Below are 13,926 nucleotides of genomic sequence, written 5' to 3' on the forward strand. Positions count from 1 at the left end.
CCTGCAAAAAATTTCATAAAGATCGGTTCTAGAGAAATCGTGCCAACCCACTTCATAAGCACAGTTTCGAGAAAAACGCATTTAAGAACGCATCATTTAGCCCAGCTAGCAACGAGCGCGCAAATTCTCAAGGCTGTATCTCCGAAACTATTACTCGGATCAACTTGAAATATCGTAGAGTTGTTGTAAAATTTAATAACACAAATTTAATAAGACATAAAAATATTCGATGTTTTGAAACCCGAAAACTCAAGCAACCCGTTAATACACGGTGAGAGGTTATAAGAAAATTTACCAAAATCCGCATCATATGTGAAATGAGTCTTTAGACTAGTTTGGATTGTTATGCCATTTATACAATAAACTTGGTCTGGGTTTCAAGAAATATTGAATTTCTTATGAAATCATGGCCACGGAAGCACTAAAAGTATTTTCAAGCGTACACTTTACTAACAAAGTGGTCGACGCAACTGCTTGCGTTGCGTAGAGTATTCGGCAGAGGTTATGAGATTGTAGAAAAATAGTTTGAGCATGTTTAAAATCGCAAAACATCTCATATAACAAAGGAAATAAGGACAAAATGTGCCTAAAAATTGTTGTTTACGCATTAGGTAAATTGTGAATTTCTTAGTCTTTTCGAAAGCGATAAAACCAGGTTAAAGATAGAACTCATCAAAATAATCTTGTATTTACTGAAATCAAGACTATTTTGCAACAGTCTTGAATATCAAAGAGCTCAAATGCCAGAGGGATGCTTCTAGTGCCATTTAAGCTTCTACCGTTAAACGCGCTTCATTTGTTTATAAATAAGTACATTTCCTTGAAGTTGTCTAATTAGCGCCACACTCACACATATTAAGATTTAAACTACGCAAATATGCATTCGTATGTATTTAAGCGTAATCTAGTTTACAAAGTGACAGAATATAAATTATGTCAGCTGAGAACACAACAACCGGAAAAATATAAAATCCACAGCAGCCGTTATAAAGAGTTTAGTTGTAAAACACTTCAGTAGACGAAACACAAGAGTTACTAGAGATTGCAAGTTATAACAAAATGTGGAAATATAGCGTAAGGAGATGAGAAGGAATTCGTAAAATATTAGGAATAAGTTATAAAAAATGTTTATTTTAAAAAATTATAGAAAAATTATAGAAAAAAAAATTGTAATAAAAAAATTATAAAACAAAATTTTTGAAAATTCAATTAACACACCATTTCTCCCACCAGTTCACGACCATAATACTTGGCGCTTTGCTGACGGCGCGCTTGTGCAACGCCGAGTGCAATGTTTGCAACAACAACGGCGCTGCGTGCATATCAAATACCACCTTTCAACTATGCTTTAGCGGTAAATAAAAAGCGCTAGTTTTTGTTTTTTGTTTTACAAAAAATACAGTTATTTCAATCAACCACTCAATTTTACGCAGGCGTAGCACAGGGTGCCGTATATTCCTGCCCGAATGCCGGTCAAGTTTGCACCAATTTGGGTGCGATTTGTTTCGATTCCGCCAGCGGTGCAAATATTCAAGCCGATTGTGGCAACACAGAACAATGTGGACTCTGCACTGGTGTTGCCGATGGCAGTTACGCATGCACCAGCCACAACACGTTTGTCATGTGTCAAGGTGGAGAACCATCAAGCATACATTCCACCTGTCCCAGCGATGACGTTTGTTTAACTTCCCGTGCGAATGATGGTGTCAGTCCTTGCGTCAGTCAGTGTTTGACTAATATTGCGGATATGTGCGATATTATATCTCCGGATGCCACAACTGCCACGCCCACAACGGGAACAACTGAGAGTAGTTCCGGTGTGGAGCCAACCGTGTGCAGTAGTCAAACTGCAGTAGGTCGCTACCCGAATCCGAATGACGCCACATGTCGAACGTAAGTGTGCTCACCGCATTCTTCAACGATATCTGAAAAATGTATAATCTTATATTGTTTTTAATATACTTTTAGATATATCTACTGCAGTGTACGTTCAAGTGGTAGTTTAGTTGGTATTCTGATGACTTGCCCTGGCACAACATACTTTAATTCAAGTGCAATTGAATGTCAAGCTGCTCTGCCAGCGGGTTGTACTCAGTTATAGAAATATTCAAACACTATGAACCTTTCAGAGGGCAGGGTTCGCATATAGAAACTATAATATAAGAAATTTTATCGATTGTAAATAAAGACAAAGTATAAAAAAGTGTTTATGGTCTTTCAATTGCCACTGTAAATTGCAACCAAGTAGAGTGTGAACAGAGAACTTATTACGAAGCTAAAAAGTGGAAGTCGAATTTAGCAGAAGCTGACGAAATGAATTTCGGTCTTTTTTGCTTAACAGCTCAATAATAAAGTTGACAATATAATACAATTTAGAACATGTGCTGAACTAACTACTTTAGTTCCTTTACCTAAATGGCTCTACGGAATTCAAAGTCATTTAGACTAACAACAAATTAGTCTCGTTAATAAAGAACTCTGGGGTATGTTGGATAGTATAATCCCTTCCATAAAAGCACAATTAAAAAACAACAAGCCAGGAGGAGTCTCTCTCCCACCACGAATCCCACACCAAACTTGCGCTCCTTTATGTGGCCACTGTAAAAAATGCCACAAGGACCTACTTGTCTATCTCCTTGTCCCGTCCATCGCATTTCTTGCACGGCAGTGATGTCAGCCTTTATTTTCATGAGGACATCAACCAGCTGGGCAGCGGCACTTTACCAATTAAGGGACCGGACATTCCAAGTGCATGCCCACAATTCGTAGTCCTTATTTCGTTTACCATGGTCGCACAACCCTATCTTCACTTTATCTCGCCTTCAAACGGATGTTCTTAGGCTACCCAGAGAATACTTGGCCGAAGTCGTGAGCTGCTTGAGTCACATGTAAAAGAATCATTTCTGCCCACTCCCAAGCGATCAGAGAACTTTCCTCACTTGCGTCAACGTCTACACATTACTCCATTCTCCCAAATATAAATATTGAGATAGATAATTATAAATAAATTAACTACATCTCTTCGACCTACGACAATATGAGTAGAACTGTAGTACGTGCTCAGCTAGAGTGGCCAACAGACATTGAAAAACAACAGCTACAGAAATAATTCCAAATTGTATGTATTAAGTAAGTGAGTAAACAGTAATTTTTAAAACCAAGAAACCGACTATTGCAAATATTATTAGGAAGCGCTACAGTTTTTTCAAGGTGAAAACATGTGATTATACTTGTCCCTATAAGGTCCATACCAAGCTAAAGCTCACAACAATGAAAAAGTCGCCTATTTAGTATTACATCTGTATGAAGTTTTTAAAACTTTAAAATTTTTAATTCTCCTCGAAGTAATCTCCCTTGGCTCTAATACACTTGTACCAACGTTGCCAATCCTCGAAGCAGTTGTTAAAGTAAACTTCGGAAACGCCTTCAATAGGCTTAGCATTTTCATGTTTAATGTTTTCAATTGTCTCAAAATGGTTTCCCCGGAGCTGTCGTTCGAGTGTGCTGGATAGTCGGAAGTCACACGGAGGTAGATTAGAATTTGAGTGTTGCGACATGATATTGGTTGAATATTTCGCGAAAACCTCACGAAGAATCAATGCTTTTTGCGACGGTGCAAAAACCAAGACGTCGGTTCATAATTTCGACCTCTTTTTACGATAAGCTTCTCGCAAACGACTCATAACACTCAAATAGTATTCCTTCTTGACAGTTTGGGCGGTTGAAGGAAATTCGGAGTGCCCCACACCTCCATAGTCGAAGAAAACTGTCAAAATAACCTTATCTTTGACCTGCTTTGACGTGGTTTTTTCGGCTTGGGCTCACCGTTGCCACTATATTTATCACACTGATCGTCTGTCACCGGGGTCGTAAGCATTGATCCAAGATTCAGCGCCAGCAAATAGGTTTCATGACATCCTGCAGTTCTACAGACATTAACATCTTGGTGTTTTTTGAAAGAATTTAATGATTTTGGAACCAATAGTGCTTTGTCTTTCAAAATAGTTTTGACTGATCCTTCCGATATTTCAACGATGCCACAAAGACTTTGACTAAACCACTTTGACTGTTAATCGTTGATTCTCAAGCATCAATTATTTTATTTTATTTCCTGGACGTGGTATGTTTGAATCCAATTAAATGTGTTCATATCTCAGATTGCTAATAAAGTTACTGATTTAATCCAAAATTAGACACTTGCGTTATTCCATTAGTATAGATATGCTATATTATTATCACGGTCATCCAAACTGTGGGGCAAAAAATAATTTAATCCTCCAAACATGGATTTTTATGCTTATCTTAATTAAACTTGAATAACAACAATTTATCTGCAATGCCGTTCATCAAAATAACAAAAAGTGGCTTAACCCGGTAACAGCCACGAAATTAAATAGAAAAACTATAGTTATACTTGTAGATAACACAATTGGCGTTTAACTTTTATATTCACTTTGTTATGTATATATCCCTCGGTGGGTTATTTGTGTGTGTCAGTTCCTAAATTTTTAGCATTGGGCATTTAATATTAAAACAATAATTTTTAGCATCGATCTTGGAAATGCGGGGCGATAAAAAGGAAGTGTTGATATGTTGCTACTTCGTTTTCTTCCATACACCTTCTGCAGCTGGCCACGTAAGATTCTCAACATTTCACTGTCGATATGCCAAGAGACTGACCTTACTGAGGACAAAGAACCCACTGGATATCGTATGAGCAAAAGGGATCTTGCGACAGCGCCTGAATTGATGGTTGCCCAGCGGTAGTCAAGATGCTGTGAAGCCCAGTTAACCAGTAGAATCACATGGGGAGGGGGGCACCTACCCGGTACCATCCTATTGATAACGGATGTTGGTTTTTCTTGCCACTTCGTCAGCTTTACTCCAGAAACGAGAGACGACCAGCACTGACCAATCTTCGGCGAAGCTAAGGCATCCAGTAATGACACTGGGGTGTCTTTTGTTACCATATTGTTTATTTCATAGTTACCTGCGATTCAATGTCGTTGTTAACGAGGTAAGGCATGCTTTAACCGGCCTTGAACTTGTTATTCGTGCGTGCCTGAACGCACAGCCCTATTATCAGAGTGGATAGTCACTTCTCTGAAAGAGGCTGCACTCCGCAGCAGTGAATCTATCTCTACCTTAATGAGAAGTATATCGGCCTGAAGCTGATAAAGAGTTCCTGACAATATATTGGTTATGTATTTGTAATTCTCAATGGTTTTATAAAACAATAATTTTGTCTAAAAGAAAATCTATCTTTGGCTGCTAATTTATTCGCTTTCTTCTCGCGGTGTGTTGGGCGGTGTTTGGGACAATTTGGGAAGAAAACTTACAACTTATCAGTTCTCTATTAAGTGGACGCGGAAAGGAAATTTTTTTCTCTTGCATGATTTTAATGTCTTGAGGTCAACCAGAGTTGTTTTTTTTAGCTGTAAAAGAAATAACCTAGTTGTTTTTATACGAATCCGCCCAGATGTAGGAAAGCTAATAAACTACAATGGCAATACAAGGGTTAAACTCTTACGATACCCATAAAACAAGTTACATCCAGCAGAAAACAGTTAGTCAACCCAAGCAAGTTTAACGACACCGTTAGTGTGCCAAAGAGACCAGTTCAACATGTTTAAAAGTGTGGTAAAGTATTATCTTGAAAAGTAAAAAATAATTCATAGATTAAATGAAAGACACTTTTTCTTTCTCAGCAGCTTTTCGCCGTGTATGTTATCATACTGACACTCCAGGAAAGCGCCGCGATTTGTTACAACTGCAATAGCAATGGCGTCGCCTGCGCCAGCAACAAAACATTTCATCTTTGTTTCGGCGGCAAGTAGAAAATTACATAATTCCATAAAAAACTGTGTAATAATAAATCTCGTTCAATAGGTTTGCCAAATTTAGGCGAAGAATTCAGCTGCCCGAATGAGGAAGAGGTCTGCACCGCACTGGGTCCAATTTGTATGGATCCCAGCAGCAATCCCAATATAGAAGTCGCCTGCGGCAACACCAAGCAATGCGGTCAGTGCGCCGATGTTATGGATGGTGGCTTCACCTGCACCAGCCGAACCACATTCACCATGTGCATGGGATATGCGCTGACCGATATACGCGCATCCTGTCCCACAGGTCAAGTATGTCGCACATCGGTGGCGCAGACCGGTAAAGTGCCATGCGTAAATGAATGCCTAACGAATTCCAATGATATGTGTGATGTAAGTGTGGCTGTGGATGCGCCACCAAGCAGTGAGTCAGCTGAAACAACGGTTATTATACAACCCACACCACCAGTGGATACAACTACAACAACCGCAATCATAAAACCTACACCTGGAATAAACACAACTACAACACAACCAGGGACCATCGCAGTACCGTCTGCTACTTCTACTACAGTTTCAACAAATGATGCAACAAGTGTGGCACCCACGACCAGTCCATCACCAGTGGAGTTCTGTGCAAGTCAAACACTTGTTGGCCGTTATTCGAATCCCGCTGACAACAGTTGTACCACGTGAGAATTGTCAAAATGGTTACGGTATTTTCTATATGTATCTATGACACATTTATTTCAGCTACTTGTATTGCTCAAGCTCGGGTTCTGGCTCGGGCCTTACCGCGCTCATAATGCAGTGTCCTGTTGGTCGATTTTTTAATGCGGAATTAAGAAATTGTCAAACTATTAAACCAAATAACTGTGTTTAAAATAAAAGCAATATATGTATATATTTCTTTATAAACTGATTACTTTACTCTTTTTGAGTTAAAATACAGAGTGCAAGCTCCTATAGAGAGATGTGTATTCACTCTGACAGCCGAGCAGCTAAACTAGCTCAGAGCTCGCAGACTGTGCGCTCAAAACACATCAAGAAGTGATTGATCTCATTAGAAATATCTTCAAGCTACTTTACTATTAGACAACTATGGATACTAGGCCACAGCGGAATCGCTGAAAACTGCTAATCCGATCAGCTAGCTAGGAGGGCATCCTTTCCTCAATTTCATTCCATTGGAATCGAACCGGTTCCACGATGTCTGCTTGCGTTCTGGCGTTGTACCATTGGACCACCAATGAGCTCAGCAAGCGCTGCTTAAGAACCATAACTTGTGCAACTGCCATAACTTTCGGGCCCGGAGTGAATCGTAAGAGCTCACCAGTACTATTGGCTCTTAGCAAAGTCATCCCCACAATTATAGGTGTTCTGGCTGGACCATTTCCAATGGGTTTATTGAGAAAGCTGCCAAAGCTGTAATGAGGAAGATGAAGTGGACTGGACTCATCTTTTCACTTCCTCTTCCATTGCCCATCTTTGCTAAACTAAGGCTGAAACATCTTGGTACGTATCATGTATCTTTGGCTGGCAGCGAATTTGCTGGAATAGAATTAAAGGAAGCATTGTAGAAGGAACCCGAACGTACCTTACCTTAGTTGCGAAATATTAACCCCAATTCTACGTTCTTTAGAGATTTTTCCAGATGGTTAGAGCGAAAAGGATTTTTACAAATAAGTGTTTGTTCTTTTATACTTCGACGACAGCAATGTTGCCTCAAACAGATCAAGAAGAAACAAAAATGTCTTAATTTAGTTTTAATGATAATTTCTGAAAACATTTCATATAACGGTTTTACAATGAACCAATGGTGACTCATGAAGTGCGTGTGGATTGCTGTCATACCAATAACGCATATTTTGCTTATTGACGAAGTCATTCAGACAGATCATTCATGGCTGATCGATGAAAATCCGCATAATTTTCGAGTTGATGCTCAGCGTCAATTTGATCTTGTAAGGATGTATTCCAAGATCTTTTTGCAAAACTCACCACAACGATTTCACAGAGATGACCAACGCTTGAGAACGACGTGTGAGAGACTGATTTATGTCGTCCTCAACTAATGCGCTCGCGACAGCAATATTTTCGACATTACGGCAACTTCTTTGTCTCATTGGCACGGAAATATTTTGTATTGTGGCTGTGTATATAAATTTTTCCACTAGATGCTCAATTGTTGATCTTACAGATCGATTATGACGCCCATAAATTGGGCGTAGGGCTCTTAAAGTTGAGACCACCGACTCCAAATATCGGTAGTAAATTTTAATAATTTCTACTCGTTGTTGGATCATATATATTTCCATGAATTGACAAACCTTTCTGAAGAGAAGTGTCAAAAGAACGGTAAACAAATATGGCCTATAGGCTATAAAACTTAAGCAAAAATGTAGTAGCCCTCGTATTTTGACAAATCCACTACTTGTTTTTTCAAGTTGAATAAGCTGAGTTTACTTCATAATACTTAAGCTATTTCTAAATTATCTTCGCAAACAAACAGATAAAAGTTGAATTTTATCTTAGTTTTGACAACAGAAGCAGAAATTGTCTGCCTCTTTAATTTCACACGCTTAAGAATTTAAATAGTTAGGTAAACATAAATGTTTACTTTTTTCTTTCTCCGTATGCAGTCATTTTAGGCATAATTTTACCACATATTTGGCCTGAATATATTATATTATAAACGATCTTGGTTCTTAAAGTACCCAAACTTAGTTATATAAATGCATAGTTTTATAGTTTTTAAGCATTCTCTGTCTTAGCGAAAATATTTTCAAGAGCTAGACCTTTGAAGACTCGAAATGGGGAACAGGATTCAAATCTGAGAAGGATGAGTTCTTCCTTTGTTACGACTAGATCGTAGGTAGCCGAGTTTTCATGACAAGTTCAGGTCCCTTTCAAGTCAGTCCCAGAAATACTATAAAAAAGTCATATTATGTCGACGCCATAAAATATTATTAGGTAAATTTTGTTACGTCGGGTTTTCCAAAACTCAATACAAATCCAGTTGCAAGACGAGACTTCACAATAACAGAGAGGTTATGTTAAAAAAGTTCAGCGAGATTACATAAAATGAAGCCATGTAAATAGTAGCGTTTCAAATTGAAAAGAAAAACAGTGAAATTTTAAAAAATATTAGCGAGATTCTGAAGAAATGTTACCTACAAAAAGTGTATCTCGATTTTTCCGTACACATTTTTTCAAAGAATCTCCTCGAAATTAATTTTGACATCCGAGGCATTACCATTTTTATGGGAGCTGAGCTCTTCCATAAAAAAAAAAAAAAAAAAAAAAAAAAAAACAACTCTACAAAAAATCTTGTGAACTATTTGTTAGCCATGCACGAACTCACGCTACCACTGGTACCTGATTTCATACAGTATTTTCTTAATCTAAATTCTATTTACTCGTAAGCTTTACGCTTTCGGGAGTTAAATTAGAAAAATCAACAAGTCAATTAGCATGAAAAATAGCTACCAACACACAATTGCAGATGAGAAGAAATGGACAAAAGTGTCAGAGAGCAACTGTCCCGAACATAGGAATAATATAGAGGCCCATTTAAAATCAAATCCAAAGTTCATTGCGCTAACAGTTGTTGTGCCGCGTTAGCTAAGAAAAGTTATACAAGTAGCGGTGAAAAGGAAAAGCTTGTGAAAAGTTAAGTTCTTAATTATTTTTGGAATCCAAAAGTGTTTTTAAAAACCTTGTGCAAATTCTTAAGCGACTTTTGATTCACAATATTTTATTGAAAGCACCACAAAATGGCGTTCCGCGTGATAAACAAATGGATCTTTCTTTTCTTGCAAGTATGTGGGACTAATTTTTCTTTGGTGACGGTGATATAGTGTACATATACGAGTGCGTGAATTTTCAGAAGTGAAACCTATAATTGCTTTATATAAAAATGTTATATACTATTCGTATATGTATAGAAATAAATTTATTAAAAGTTAATATTTTCAACACATTATACTAAAATATTATAAATAGGCATTTTTGGAGAGAAACTAAGCTTTATTCAAAAAGTCTCTAAAAATCAATTTGTGTTTTAAACTCTCGAAATATGTTTCACGGGGTACTTATACGAGTATAATAAATTTGTTCACCCAACAGTTGCTTGTGCCACATGAAAGTTATAAAGATAGATACACATATTTATATGCCAAGCAAGGGAGAGAAATACTTACAGGTGCTAGAAAAAAGAAATTTTTTTGTATTCATGCATAAACTGTATACGGCGATTTTTACGATGTGTGAAATTATTGAACTAAGAAGTTCTATTAAATTTTGTGTACGGAATCAAATTCGTGGTACCGAAACGTTCAGATCGTTGAACAAGGCCTTCGGTGATAATTGTTTGTTGCGAGAAAGTGTTTTTGATTGGCATAAATTACTCAAAAAGGGTCGAGAACTCGTTGACGCTGGTTGGCATATCGAAATAATCAGTGAAAAACATTTTGAAAGAAACCATTTTTGAAAGATCATATGGACCTTCATAAAGTGAAGCGATTGGTTCCAAAATTACAAAATTCTTTCGAAAACAGCATCGCATTAACATCTGTGAAACAACGCTTTCCGACTACCAGAATATCATAAGATTTATTATTATTGGTGACGAAGTTATGTTGACAGTTTTTTTCGATTACCGAGGTGGGGTGCACTCCGAATTCCTTCCGACCGGCCAAATTGGTAACAAGAAATACTACTTGTGGGCGTTTATCTATATAGATCTGTCTAGAAAGGTTATAATTAAGTAAAAAATCGTAATACTGATAGTTAATCCGTCAAAAACATAATTTTTGTCAGTCAAGAGGATGAAATCGGACTACGCAACCACGCCTACTTCCATTATGCAACAATTTTAAACTGCATCAGATACTTTCATCTTGCAATGTATAAAACAAACATCAACAAAAATATCAGAATACAAAATAGTGCCTTCATAGTGGAGCACCTCTGAATAAATAATGGTCGATGTCCGACCATAACTTATCAAGGCTCCAGGCATCGAAGGTGAGAGCCTCAATGTGTGTGCCTTGACTTTATTTGAAAAATTCCGATCAATCTTCAAAATATCTTATTGTAATGAACGATAAATATTTTCCAGAAAATGGTGTGGTCAGGTGCTAAAAATTTGCTAAAATCGGTTAAGTATCTCCTCTGGCCTTCATATAAATAATTCAGTGATAGCCGAACTCACTGCTGACTCCATACCGTATATATGTATAACTCAATCTCTTATATCATACCTTATCAAAATCAAGTTGTTGTTTATGCTTGAACACACACTGACTTATTTTACTACTTCTAACAAAATACTTGTTACTTCTTAACCATATACATTGCTAGGTAACAATCTGCATTTACTTCTTCATCGACTCAACCAGCGCTACGTGCAACGTTTGTCAGGATAATCAAGTCGCCTGTATTAATTCAACATCTTTCTATCTCTGCTTTGGGGGTAAGCCTAATCATTCTTTATCAAATATTATCAAATATTATCTCTATCTGCATTCACCTTTTAACAGATAGTAATCCCAATATGGACGTGTTGTATCACTGCAAGGAGGGCTTTGAGTGTACCGAATATAACGCCATCTGTCTGCAAGCGAGTGCAACACGTGCGCCCAGTTGTGGTTCCACATCACTTTGTGGCCAATGCACGGCTCAGGCTAATGCGCTCTTCGCATGTTTAAGTCGCACCACATTCCAAATGTGCTATGGCGCTGTGCATCCCACCGGCCAGGTGGGTTATTGCCCCAGTGGATTTGTGTGTGACGCAACGAGTGATGCTGTTTGTGTTAGCACGGCCGGTACATATACTGTTACCTGTGATGTCGTCGATTCTTCCACCGATACGACAACAGCAACTACAGCCACTACAGAAAGTACAACTCCAACTAGTACATATCCATTGACACCGAATGAAGTTTGTGCCCAACAAACACGGAGTGGGCTCTATCCAACCATACCAAACGATCCCTATTGCAAAAGGTAAAGTCCGTTCTAAGTCAAAAAAGTTGTTGGTTAATGTGTGTTGCTCTTTCAGATATGTATACTGTCGGAATGCGAGAGGCGTTGAGTATTCGTGTCCTGCGAACACATACTTCAGCATAGAATCAAAAGCTTGCACTATTTATAAGCCAATGTACTGTACTTGAATAAATGTTTTCTTATAGAGTGTCTGCCAGTAAGAACGACGTGATGTTAAAGTGAAATAAACCACTCAAATTTGATCAAAATGGATTCGGTTTATTTTATACTCCTGCAACATATTGCTACAGGGTATAATAGGATTGTTTACCAAATGTTTGTTTGTATCACCTAAAATTAATCGAGTTAAATATAGGGTTTATATTTATATATACATAAATGACCAAGATGTCGAGGCAAGTTGAATTCCGAGAGACAGTCACTGTCTGTGTGCCCGTTTGTTCATTTGCCGCTAAGCTAAACTTCTTTTGTAAAAGTGTGCCGTGACCCAACCCTCAAATAAATGAAATGTACCGAACTAAATTCGGCTAGAGATATTTTTATAAGAACTCCTACCGTAAAAATAGATGAAATCGGTTATAACCTCGCCCATTCTCCATATAACGGTACTGTTAAAAACTACTAAGAGCGCCTTAAGTGAATAACTAAGTACCCCAGAGACATTAAATTTAACCTTATGGTATGAGAGCGGTTGAAATAAGTATGAGAGGGGTTGAAATGAGTGGGGTAAAAATTTTACAATGGTCGTGGCAACGCCCTCTTTTAGGTGAAATCACATAGCTCGTTACCTGCTCGACCAATTGCAACCGAACACTCTTCTGACATAATAGAATCCATATAACTTAAGTCTTTTGTACCTGGAGGTATTACCTCGGCTTTAATCCTTGCAAGTTGCGAAAGTATGAAATATTCGGCTACACCTAACTTATTTGTTTGATGCAATTGGCTCACCACAATAGTTACAATTTTGTTTGTTGACGAGGCCATTCAACGAGAAATAGGTCTCATGTGATAAGATGATTTGTCGATCAACGGAAGTTGAAAATTTTTCGCAGAACGTAAATTTGTATAGTAGTCTTGGAAAATTTCCACGCGTTGTACCAAAGCGAAAAGTGACATGATGAATGGAAACCGTTGCTGAACACACTGACGAATTTTTACATAAATATTTTGGTAGATTTTCGAAGAAACTACATATATGCACAGACTTCTTTGCTTTAACTTAATTTCAAGCTTAGTTAAAGCAAATGGCATCATACCTCAATAAAGAGGTCGATCCAAATGCTTCGCAATGAGAATAGCTTTAGCCGAGGTTTCATAGCTATGTAAGTATCTGTAGGCATGTCTTTTGTGTAAACTTTAGTCACTTATTCTTAGAGGAGAACATTAAATACGACGACCAAGAAAAGGCCTCCACACCTAGGCGAAGTGCTTTCTTACCGGCATTTATTTTCGTTTAGTTATTTATAATATAATAGGTTGTCAAAAAAGTCTTGCGGTATTTTTTTATTGAATTTTCAATTGTTCATTTGATGACTAGCCCAGCTCTTGACCGATGCTACGGCTGCTACTATACCGGTCTCTTTCTACCAATTCAGCGATTTGATCGCAATTTTCGACGACAGGCCTTCCGGAGCGTGGCGCATGTTCGATCACCTCTACACCAGAACGGAAACGTTGAAACGATCGTTGTGCGGTGGAAATGGAAACTGTATCGGGTCCATAAACTGCACANTCAAACACGTGTTAGCGCGTGAAATGAGCTTTCCAAAAAGGTATAGCATGACCCAATGCGACGAATAAAACTAGAACTACGCGCTCTCAGCGCCAACTAACGAAAATACCGCAAGACTTTTTTGACAAACTAATATAAAAAAACTGAAGATCAACTTCGATTTTTTTAGGTTTCAATAATATTAAATCTCTTTCCAGAAAACGGTTATCTCATTTCTTCCAGCAGTATATCAAGAAACTGAAACACTTACCTTAATGCCATATTTGAAAGAGATTTTATTGCTTCATTTCTGTTCGGAATCCAACAAATGCTGAAATGGCTTACTGTAAAATGTATGTAGTTTCTTAATTTTTTCCAAAA

The 13,926-nt window shown here is 37.8% G+C and overlaps 2 protein-coding genes across 2 annotated transcripts; both read left to right on the forward strand.

The window, feature by feature from the left end:
• Window positions 1-994: 994 nt before the first annotated feature.
• On the forward strand, window positions 995-6,705 carry LOC108976682. Its single transcript, XM_018945926.1, has 8 exons — window positions 995-1,074; window positions 1,234-1,354; window positions 1,434-1,893; window positions 1,969-2,098; window positions 5,572-5,640; window positions 5,712-5,829; window positions 5,890-6,514; window positions 6,576-6,705. The coding sequence occupies exons 1-8, from the start codon at window positions 1,060-1,062 to the stop codon at window positions 6,703-6,705; spliced, it is 1,668 nt and encodes a 555-aa protein (XP_018801471.1). The 5' UTR covers window positions 995-1,059.
• Window positions 6,706-9,441: 2,736 nt separating this feature from the next.
• LOC108976733 lies at window positions 9,442-12,031 on the forward strand. Its single transcript, XM_018945996.1, has 4 exons — window positions 9,442-9,643; window positions 11,187-11,298; window positions 11,366-11,831; window positions 11,887-12,031. The coding sequence occupies exons 1-4, from the start codon at window positions 9,599-9,601 to the stop codon at window positions 11,996-11,998; spliced, it is 735 nt and encodes a 244-aa protein (XP_018801541.1). The 5' UTR covers window positions 9,442-9,598; the 3' UTR covers window positions 11,999-12,031.
• Window positions 12,032-13,926: the final 1,895 nt, after the last annotated feature.

This window comes from Bactrocera latifrons, unplaced genomic scaffold, assembly GCF_001853355.1.
Source record: "Bactrocera latifrons isolate USDA-ARS-PBARC rearing strain unplaced genomic scaffold, ASM185335v1 scaffold_8, whole genome shotgun sequence".
NCBI lineage: Eukaryota > Metazoa > Arthropoda > Insecta > Diptera > Tephritidae > Bactrocera > Bactrocera latifrons.

Bases quoted from the DNA above. Each gene is read 5' to 3' on its own strand.
- LOC108976682 (XM_018945926.1), top strand. The intron at 5,641-5,711 runs GTAAAGTATTAT...CTTTCTCAGCAG, and splicing joins TCAACATGTTTAAAAGTGTG to CTTTTCGCCGTGTATGTTAT. The intron at 5,830-5,889 runs GCAAGTAGAAAA...CTCGTTCAATAG, and splicing joins ATTTCATCTTTGTTTCGGCG to GTTTGCCAAATTTAGGCGAA.
- LOC108976733 (XM_018945996.1), top strand. From the start codon at position 9,599: ATGGCGTTCCGCGTGATAAACAAATGGATCTTTCTTTTCTTGCAA. The intron at 9,644-11,186 runs GTATGTGGGACT...ATACATTGCTAG, and splicing joins GGATCTTTCTTTTCTTGCAA to GTAACAATCTGCATTTACTT. The intron at 11,832-11,886 runs GTAAAGTCCGTT...TTGCTCTTTCAG, and splicing joins AACGATCCCTATTGCAAAAG to ATATGTATACTGTCGGAATG.